The sequence below is a fragment of the Condylostylus longicornis genome, unplaced genomic scaffold (assembly GCF_029603195.1).
Source record: "Condylostylus longicornis isolate FDR11 unplaced genomic scaffold, ASM2960319v2 ptg000013l, whole genome shotgun sequence".
Classification (NCBI taxonomy): domain Eukaryota; kingdom Metazoa; phylum Arthropoda; class Insecta; order Diptera; family Dolichopodidae; genus Condylostylus; species Condylostylus longicornis.
In genome coordinates this window covers 14,685,515-14,696,391 of record NW_026577982.1, presented here as the reverse complement: position 1 = coordinate 14,696,391, position 10,877 = coordinate 14,685,515, and the positions used below count along the sequence as shown (strand labels likewise).

The window sequence follows — 10,877 nt, the reverse complement described above, 5'->3', positions numbered from 1 at the left end:
TTGTAGATTGGGGCGATAATGCACCGTGACCTACAAAATCTGCTGTACCCTTTGTAGAACAGTTAATATATAAAATATAAAATAAAAAATTAGTTTCAATTTAATATTTATTTTAACTTTAATAAAAAAACAAACAATTATTTTTCGAAGTAAGATGGTTTTTCCGAGTGTTAAAAACGCTAAAGCTGTAATATGTAGATAAAAGTTGTAAGACATCACAAAAAAAACACCTTATTTAACTTTTCTCTATAAAAAAAAATAATTTTTTGGAAGTAAAATTTTATTTAAATCAAGTCTTCTCGTTTTCTTATTTTACCTTAAAATAGCAAATTAAAAAAATTCTAGAATATTATAAATTAATTTGAAATAAAATATGGCAAATTCTTTGTTGCGAGAAATTTTTTCATTATTATTAAATTCTGAAACGATGAATTTAAATTTTGATGAACTCTTCGACTCAATAAAAAAATATCGCGAAGAAGATATCTCTAACACAATTACATCTATAGAAACTCTGAAATTAGAAACAATAGATGCTATACAAAATGGAAGAGACTTGGGTCTTTTAAGAATAATACCAAATAATCTTGGAAATATTGAATCAATCAGTTTGTTAATTTCGAAAGTTCAAAAACCTAACAGTTTTGATAAAAATGAAGAAGAAAATAATGAAAGTAATATTGAACAAAATAATACAGAAAATGAAATCCAAAACAATATTGCAAATGATGGCAATATTGATGCAGAAAAAGGCAATTCTGACATTGATAATAAAAATCTAACACCTGGCTCTAACACTAAAGTTTCAGTTGATTACGAAAACTTAAGTAACGCTTCACCAATCGAAAATAATTCATATAAAAGCAGTGCCAAAAAACAGTATAATCCCAGCACAAGAACAAGAAAACAAAATAAAAATGATATTTTTTTACTAAAATTTCAAAATGTAGATGAGAACTCTGAAAATGATGCGGAAAATAATAGTGAAAACGATAGTTCTTCGTCATCATCCGCAGAAGTTATCCAAAGTATGATTGATAGCAACGATCAACCAGAGTTTTATATAAATAAAGCTTGTAATTGGTATAGGCAAGGAGCTAGTAGTAGACGACGGTCCCGTTCTAGGCGATCACGAAGTCGTAGGAAGATTAAAAGTGAAGGTACTAAAAACAAAAGTGGCAGAGGTAGTAGAAGTCGAAGTAGAAGCCGAAGAAGGCGATCATCAACTAAATAAATTTTGAGCCAAACTTATATTGACAAATTTCCGAGTAATCTTTTATGTATGTATTTTATATTTAAACTTATATTTTTATTTAATTTAGTGAAAATTGTACTATAAATAAATATTGAATAATAGAATATTATCAACTTACTGTAGCAAATTTTATTTAAAATCAAAATATAATTTAAGTTTCTGATTAAAAATTAGAGTTTCGTAATCACAGAATTTTCCACATTTGTAGGTGCCATTAATATTAATAATTAATTTTTAAGATAAATTTTTCCAAATATGTAAGCGTGCATATCTTTAAAATTATTACTTTCCACTTAATATTCCCTAATCCTAACCATAATGAGTTGATTAAATTTTTTATTATTACTCTGTATTAAGCATTAGAATCGAATAATTGGCAGAGAATTGTAATTTTCTATGGATTTTAAAAAATTATTTTTATTGTTGAAAAATTGTATATAAAGAAAGTTTTTGAATGTTGCAATTAGAAGTTAACATTTGTACATTTGCTTATAACCTTTGCTTCTAAACCAACTTGTTTTTATTTACCGCATAAAAATGAAGTTAATTTTGAGTGTCTTAATAATTGTATTTTGTTTTGTATCGAAAATTTCTTCGATAGAAAATGACGTATACAAGGATATTATTGGAATTTGCGGATACGATAAGTATTTGAAACAGTATAAAACTTTTACTGGCTTTCTTGACATGATTTTACATAACATCTTTAATGATAAAAGTAAATTGAAATTCAAATCAAATCATAAAGTTAATATTCTTAAATTAAAATAAATTCTTATTGAAATAAAAATAATTAAAATAGATTTATATAAAAAATATATAAGTACATACTTACATAATTATACACATCAAATATATTTTTATATTATATTATTGTTATACCAGATTACAAATTTGAACATTACGGTGCGTGCAAAAATATCCCAACTTCACCATTAACACCTGAATTTGTAACTACAACCGAATCCGCAACATCCGTCAAAGTAACTGCATAAGTAAATTGGATGGACAACAAAAATATAAAGAAGAACTAACCATTGTAATTTACTTGAACTGCATAATAAATATTGAAAAATTATTAATACTGTGTATTTGCTACATAATAATATACATATGCATATACATATGTATTTATATACGAATATTATGTACATGTAGATATATAGCAGGTATGTACATACATACATATACTAAACAGTTTCAATTGAAAAAAGCTTTAACTTCCATAATTTTACATTGAAATTTTTTGAAATTAAAAATTATTTTTCTAACATGAATAAAGGTATGTACACACATACAACATACTACGACTGACAGAAATACACAAATATTTTTGTTACGCCCAAATAAAATACGACTAATTTTTAACAACTGTTCCTCTAGTTTAGTGAAAATTTAGTTATAAGTATATGTATGTAGATTCGTAGATTCCAAGGGAACCGAGTGGGACAGGACTAACCGCCAAACCCAACGCAGCCATTTTTGACTTATTGTAGCTCCCCACTCTCCCGTCTATAATATCCCCGTCCCAATCACAAAGCCGGAGATATCCATAAGGGAGTTGGACAACAGTTCCCGAACACTTAGGGACCCATGTCCAAGACAATTGCAGCGCCGAACAGCCAGTGCCGGACAGTCGCAGAGAATGTGCACGGCGGTCTCATCGCCACCCCCACAAAATCTGCACAGGGGGGAGCCCGACTTCCCCAGCCTATGCAGGTGGTACATCACTGGGCAGTGCCCCGTGAAGAAATTCGCAATAGTGCGAACCCGGCTCCTGCTCATCCCCAGCAACTCCGCGGCGAATCCGCCGGAGCACGCCGAAAGAAACACTTTCGCATGACGGCACCCTTTCGTGTCCCGCCAGTGACGGCCGCATTCCGCCGCGAGCAGGCAGGCAAGCCTGGCCCCCACGGCGGAAGAAGGCAGACCGCAGAAAGGCAGCAGCTGCACAAAGGCAGCAGCTGCACAAAGGCAGCCCCAGATCCCCTCCGCGCGAGCTCATCGGCTACTTCGTTGCCCCCATGGCCACTATAGCCCGACACCCAAATGAGCGTCACTCTGTTCTCCGATGCCAATTCCATAAGTGCAGCAAGGCAGTTCCAGACCAGCTTGGATGTAACCTGAGCTGAACGGAGCGCCAGCAGTGCAGCCCTGCTGTCTGAGAACACATAGATGGTGCGGTTTCTATACCCCCTTTCCAAATTGATTCTCAGACAGATCTCTATTGCATGTATTTCGGCCTGGGACACTGTGCAATACGGGTCAAGGGTTGCATATACACGCTTGTCCGGGCGGACACCGTATACGCCCGAACCCACACCCGTCCGCATACCACACGCTCGAACCCGACCTAAGTACCGGACCACCCCGATCCCACGTCCATCGATCGGGAAACAGAACCCTGTACCTGTGGTCGAAGTTGTACCGCGGCAGACAGGTATCCGACATGGTTATTCTTAGAATCGGATCGCCCTCAATGAAGTCTCTGTGAGTTCTGTGGGCCAACTTTAGCCCTGCCCCGTCCTCGCCAGAGAGAAGTCGGTAAGTCACTAGCCGAGCTTCCTGCAATATATGGAGGTGCAGTGGCGGCAATCCGATTATCACCTCCAATGCAGCGGTGGGAGCCGTCCGCTTTGCCCCGGTCACTCCCAGGGAGGCCACCCTCTGTAGCTTTTCCAGCTTGGCTCGCACACCCGCCTGCTGAGCCTTACGACACCATACAATCGACGCATAGGTGACGATGGGCCTAGCCGATGAAGCTCCTACACGTCCACAAGGCCGCCGTAGCTCTCCCGATAACTCTATCTATATGAGTATTCCAAGAGAGACGATCATCCAGGGTTACCCCCAGATACTTCACCTCCCTCGAGTAACTAATACGTTCACCAAACAGAATTGGGCTCGTTAATCTGTCCTTGCTTCTGCGTCTTGTGAAGGCGACCAAAGTGCTCTTGCTTGGATTTATATTTAACTCAACGCCTTTGCACCACCTTTCCACAACACGTAAATTTTGCTGTAGAAGATCAGAAATAGTGCTCTCAAATTTTCCCCGCACGACGAAGGCCACATCGTCGGCGTATCCCCAGACACACCCCCCGGTAGATGAAGCGTATATCGTCAGCTATGGTGAACTTAATAATCCTATTCTGTAGCATCCGATTAACCCATCTGCTAGTCGTTGCATCAATCCCTCGTTTGTGCAATTCAATGAGTTTTCAAGGACCCCCTCTGCAAAAATGCAGGATAAATCCCGTCATCACCTGGAGATTTGAAAGGCCTGAAAGATAAAACAGCCCATCTAATCCTGCCTATCGTGAAGACTAGACGGGATCGTTGCCAGTCATCCCTCCTGGGCCAGGATGCCCTCGGTTCGATGACCGCATTTGAGTGATTCCGAATCCGAAGAATCTCCGAGTCAGGAAAGTGAGTTGACGCCATAAGCTCCAACGTCTGCTTTCCGGTTTCAGTCATGGAGCCATCAGGACGTTCCATTAGACCCAACCCGCTAGCATACTTTTTGGAAAGCACCCTGTGAAGACGCGCACTGCTGGAGAGTTCATCAATGCCCTTGCAGAACGCCCTCACGAGATTCTCTTCGCTTTCCTAATTTCTTTATTGTATCTTGTGAGTGAGTCCTTATACTCTTCCCACGAACCCGACGCCTTGGCCTTATTGAATAGCTTTCTGGTCTTTAGTCTAAGCCTTGAAAGCTCTTCATTCCACCACGGGCACTTCCTATTACTCCGCCTCGGCTTAGCGCGGCAGCTCCCATTAGTAATAGCCGCCATCAGGGCCTCGCTGGCCAGTTCGATATCCATCACCGTTCTGACAGAAGCAGGAACGGATCCAACCCCATCCATGAGGAGCGTTTCGAATTGACTCCAATTTGTGGATTGGGGCACCCGATAAATTTCTTCTGCCAGACCCCCGGAGACCATGATATCAAACCTAATCTGCCTATTATCGGACATGGATGTCTCATTTGAGACATGCCATCCACCAACCCTACTGCCGATAAATTCAGTGCGAAGGGTGATGTCAAGGACCTTTTCCCTAATTGCATTTATGAATTTCCTCCCTGCCCTCATTCATATTCATTAATTTATTGCTATATATAAATTCAAGTAGGCACTCACCTCTTTTGTTTATATTGCTGCTTCCCCAGACGGTGTGGTGGGCATTGGCATCACTTCCTATTATAAGTTGGAAGTTCCTCCTTCCACAAAAGTCCACTAGATCCTTCAGTTGCTCGTCCGGGTGGGCACAGTCTCCCGGGAGGTAGGATGAGCACAGAATGAACTCTGTCCAGCCCCCGCAGGACTTCACCTTCACCAACGAAGCTACTTGATCCTTAGAGCAGTAATCCGGAATGGGAAAATACGTTAGCCTTTTACTAAACAAAATGCAAGCTCTAGGCCTGCCCCCAATTGTATTATCATACAATAGCTCACCTGTTAGGCCCTTAACCTGATCCTTCACTATGTAAGGCTCTTGGATAAGGGCGATATCGAGGTGATCCTTCATAAATCTATGAGCTAGAACATCAGTAGATGCCCTAGCATGCTGTAGATTTATTTGGGTGCACCTCACAGCCATATTATTTCCTCCGGCTCTTGTCTGTGGGCTTTGGCCCTTTAGACAAAGGCTTTACATGAGCCTTACCTCCCATTGCTGCCTTTTTACACATCTTGGTGGGCGCCTGCCCAGCCACAGCCTCTTTTGCCGTCCCAGGTGCCACGCTAGCTCCTCCAGCAGCAAACACCGAAGCAGTTCCAGGCTTCCCAATAGGCTTGAGCCCTTTTGGTCAACCCGGGACGCTTGTATTTGGCGTGCTGGTCGATGGTCCTTCCGTTTCCCTTGCCGCCATTTTCGGAGCGACTTCAGACTTTCCAATGAGTTTTGGCTCTTTTGGTTGGCCTGAAGTGCTCGTCGTTGTCGCGGTGGGCACTGGTTTGTTATTTTGTCCTCCCCAACCGCCAGCACCTTGAGAGGTTTTTCTTCCTTTCCGTAGATCTTCCAATCCGGAATCATCCACGGGAAAGGTGATGGAGCAGCCCCCGTCCTTTTCCTTATCCATCCTCAGCACCCTCCAGGAACTTATCTTGAGGCTGGGATTTTGCTTCCCTATCCTACTTAGAAATTTGTCCCTGGAGAGACTGACGGTTGCCTCGTCCTTTGGTACGTAGGTGACGCAGACATGCTGTTTGGGCATGTCGTCGCCATCCAGTACCACGACGTCGAAACCGTCCCAAGGCTTTATCTTCCTGCAGAGGTTATCCACTCCCTGGTGTTTTGATTGTTGCATGTTACGGATATCCATCCGTCCCTTTGCAACGCTGCAGTGAATTGTGGATGAGAGTCCACAACCTTATCCATTTCATCCATGATGGCTACTTTGATTTTCCCCATCTGAACTTCGGATAGCTTTTCCTCTGGATACAGTCTATGAGTGATGGCCACCTTGACCTGTGCTACTGCATCCCGATAAGAAGTCAATGTTCCCAGGGACCTTTTCCTCAACATCGCCCTTCATCGACCTCTTCTTTGAGGGCCCTGCATCAGGGGTGTTGCTTTCCGACCTTTCCCTCTTTTGGGTATGGTCGGCCACAACATCCGATCCGCAGGCCTTCAGCTTTTCCAGCCTTTCCTTCTCATATCTGCGAGCTTCCTCTGGGGACATGCCATCCCTGATATAAGCCGCGATACGCCGCTTGGATGCACCAGAGAAATATTGTTTTTTTCCCCTGATGTCCAACCTTTTCAGGTCCTCCTCAGTTTGTTGGATAATAGGTCCAAGAGGATCCTGATTATCCGTCTCCATCGGAGGCGCCACCTTTTCCTCTACTGGTGTGAGAAGGAGTTCCTCCTCTGCGTCAGTCAAGAGAAGCTCTGGTTCTGAAGACTCTGGAGCACTAACTGGGTTTATGCTGTCCTTAGTATTGTTGTTGTTGTTGTAATTGTCTCTGTTGTTATTGTTGTTGTTGTTGTTTTTGTTGCAGTTGTCGTGTTTGTCACAGTTGTTCTTGTTGTTGTTGTTTTTGCTGTTATTGTTGTTTAGATTGTCTTCCATTCTTGGTCCCACGAATAGCGCGGGAAAGTAAAGTCACCCATGGCAGAGCTTGGCATACCATGGGAAGGCTCGTTTAAACTGGAGGGCGCCTGGTATCCAGAGTCCTCATACTAACGACTAAGCTCCCCCTTAGCCACGCAGTCATCGGCATATGCTGTTCCACCTTGACTTGGGACGCCTGTCGTCAGCTGACGTATAGATATAGGGCTGAAACTCACAAAGCAAGAGGCTCGCCGCGAGACATGACCACGACCCGAACGTAACTTTGATCGTTTCAATCACCCCTTTATCCTCCGCCATTACCGGGGCCCACCACTAGGTGGTGACAGTGCGGTTTTGGGTCCCATATGTATGTAAGTAACTTCAATTAAACATTCTTAAAAAAAAAAAACCCTATATTATTCTTCAGAATAATATAGCGTTTGAAAAAGTTATCGATACAAACAATATTCCATTTCGAAGTACTTTCAAAATATTTTTCTTGCATTTTACTTACATAAAAATTTCATATTGAAATATGAATTTCATATCTGGCAACTCTTGATTTTTTTTTTTTTTTGTTAATTTAAACTACCTTATCGATACTACTTACTGCCAAAATCATATGAAGAAAAATGTCAATAGGTATATGCGTTTAATTTTGACAATTCATTTGTTGTCATGAGTTTTTGTTTTATTTTGGGAAATTAAACAAATAACGTCTATAAAAATTTACTTATAATATATTATTGTTTTTATTTTGTAGTCAGATGAAAGTTATTAATGAAGAAAGATAGTTGCCCATCAAAGTTTCTAAAGAAAAATAGAAGAAAACTTTAAGGGCATAAAAATCGTGTTCGGTATAAAATTTCATATTTTTGTGCACTTAGCCTTGAAAAAATAAAAAATTGGAAAAAAATGTTTTCGTAGCATTTTAAGAATTTTAGATTGTGCACGTTACAGTTTGTAAAAAAATTTTTTAGTTCATTAACTTTAAAAGCACATATTTACTTTGTCTGTTTCTGATGTAAATTGTATTGAAATCATCTTTAATTTAATGTTTGCCTTCTTAATTAATTGTATTGGTCAGAAAAGTTTTTATTTTAATATCAAATTTCGGATTTCAACTAGACACAACATTTATTTAAATGTAGAAAATTTGTATAAAAATGAATAATTTAAGTACATTTTTTAAATATGTGCTATTGGGAAATCTATTTTTTATGGTTTGGGGCGGGAATCATATCAACGAATGTACAAAAATACCCAAAACAGCTCTCGAAAGTCATCTTGCAACAAAAACTCCATACAGAGTAATTGCAAATCGAAATGATTCCCAATTAAATTATCCAGGTGAGTAAACAATAAAATAAATTTATATAAACGTGGTATTTCTTCTACTGAAACTGCGTATTGAAGGAATGTCAAGGTTATAAAGTCATTGCAGATAAAACTTTCAATTTCAGGTTGCGTCCCTATAAGGATATGGTCTATTGTAAGACATGGTACTAGAAATCCGAGTAAAAAAGTAATCAAAAAGGCTAAAAATGATTTAAGTATTTTGCGGAAACGTATATTATCATCGCAAAAGACCAAACTATGCGAAAAAGAGTTATCTTTGTTTAGGAATTGGAATTTCAATTTAGGAGAAAGTGAAGAAAAATATTTAGTATATGAAGGAGAAATGGAACTGATAGAACTAGCAGCAAGAATGCAAAATCGATTTCCAGAAGTTTTATATGACTACTACGACCCAGATCATTACAAATTTAAATATACAGCGACACAAAGAACTTTAAGAAGCGCAGAAAGTTTTGCCACTGGCCTCTTTGGCAGATACAATACTGATAGTATTACTTACCCTGAACCTATGCATAGAGATCCAATATTAAGAGTAAGTAAAACTTTCAAATGATTTATGTCGGAAAAACAAATGTCTTTTATCATTTTAGTTTTATAAACTTTGTGATAAATGGAAATTGGATGTTGACAAAAATCCAAAATCTCTTATTGAAACAAAAAAATTCATGGAAAGTGACTTAATGAAAAAAGCCATAAAATATATGGTAAATAAAACAGGAGTCAAAGGAATCACATCAGGTGAGCATACACCACTTTACGCAATTCTCTTTTTTATTTACAAATCTTGAAACACAAAATAATTTTTAGCAATTATCTGTAATTATTTGTTTTACTTAATATAGGATAATTTGTATGACGACATTTTATCTATTACGTGTGTTCAAATTATTTATTTTGTTATCTTAAACCGTTAAACTCTTATCTTTTTAATATCCATCTACAATATTATAAATACACCAATGTTTTGATTAAAATCTAATTAAATAACAAAGAGGCGTTGGTATTTTTTTTGTGTTTTTTGTTATTTTCTCAGTTCAACCTCATAATTCTTTATCAGTTAAACTAGGCGTACAAAATTTATGATTGATTAGGTTATCTTTTTAATTAATCTTTTTTAAAACACTTCCGTATTATTTTAGATGACATCCAGTTAATTTACACGGTGTGTGCCTTTGAGCTTGCGTGGTATAAAAGACGATTTTCACCGTGGTGTACACTTTTTGATGATGAAACCATACAAATCCTTGAATTTGCCAGAGATCTTGAATATTATTGGATTGATGGTTATGGCTACGAATTAACACATAAACAAGCATGTTCAGCGTTTTCAGATATGTTTTCTCATATTAGGTATCAGAAACATTTCGTTTTTTGATTAATACGTTAATTAACTTTTTTATTATTGCAGTCCGAATTCTTCATACCCAAACGCAACGTTTTATTTTACGCACTCTGGAACCATACTTAAGTTTTTGTCGCATCTGGGACTTCATAAAGATAACTTTGTGCTAACACACAAAGACTTTTTAAAAGAGCGCAAATGGAAAACAAGTGAAATCGATGCTTTTGCGAGTAACATAGCTTTTGTTACATATAGGTAAAAGAAGAATAAGAAAGTTATTTTATGGAAGCCTTTTTGATATTTAATATTTTATTTTTAGTTGTGAAGATGAAAGCTATAAAATTTTAGTTTTACACCAGGAAAAAGTAGTTCATTTACCAGGCTGTCCAAAGGACAGCGATCTTTGCGATTTAAAACAAATAAAGCATAGTTTTAGAAATAGTCTCGAAAAATGTGATTTTGATGAAATTTGCAAAATTTCATCATCATAGCTAAAAAATTAGCATATTATGTATTTTTTTTAAGAAAAAAAATTTTTTTTTTAATTTGTTTTAGATAAGGACGATAATTTTTTAATAAAAATTAAAAATCTACTTTAATTTAGATTTAAGATCTTAATTTTTAATAATAATTATTATTATCATTATTATTTGTATATTATATGTTGTTTATTTAAAAGTTTTGTTTTCTAGGAGTTTTGCACATTTGAGTCAAAATAATTAAAATTATAAAATGTGTGGCTGTAATCAAAGATTTTTGACTATAAAATATATTTCATAAATATAAGCTTTTTAAAGATAAATTATAATTTTTAAAATTTAGCATTGTAAAAGTAATTTATGAAAAATATTATCAAGTTTTTATTA

The 10,877-nt window shown here is 37.5% G+C and overlaps 1 protein-coding gene across 1 annotated transcript; it reads left to right on the top strand.

Annotated features, from left to right (window-relative positions):
- Nucleotides 1–8,000: 8,000 nt before the first annotated feature.
- On the top strand, nucleotides 8,001–10,746 carry LOC129605468 (multiple inositol polyphosphate phosphatase 1). The gene is made up of 6 exons (XM_055515251.1): nucleotides 8,001–8,660; nucleotides 8,774–9,201; nucleotides 9,260–9,407; nucleotides 9,809–10,019; nucleotides 10,078–10,266; nucleotides 10,331–10,746. The coding sequence occupies exons 1-6, from the start codon at nucleotides 8,477–8,479 to the stop codon at nucleotides 10,500–10,502; spliced, it is 1,332 nt and encodes a 443-aa protein (XP_055371226.1). The 5' UTR covers nucleotides 8,001–8,476; the 3' UTR covers nucleotides 10,503–10,746.
- The last annotated feature ends 131 nt before the right edge of the window (nucleotides 10,747–10,877 follow it).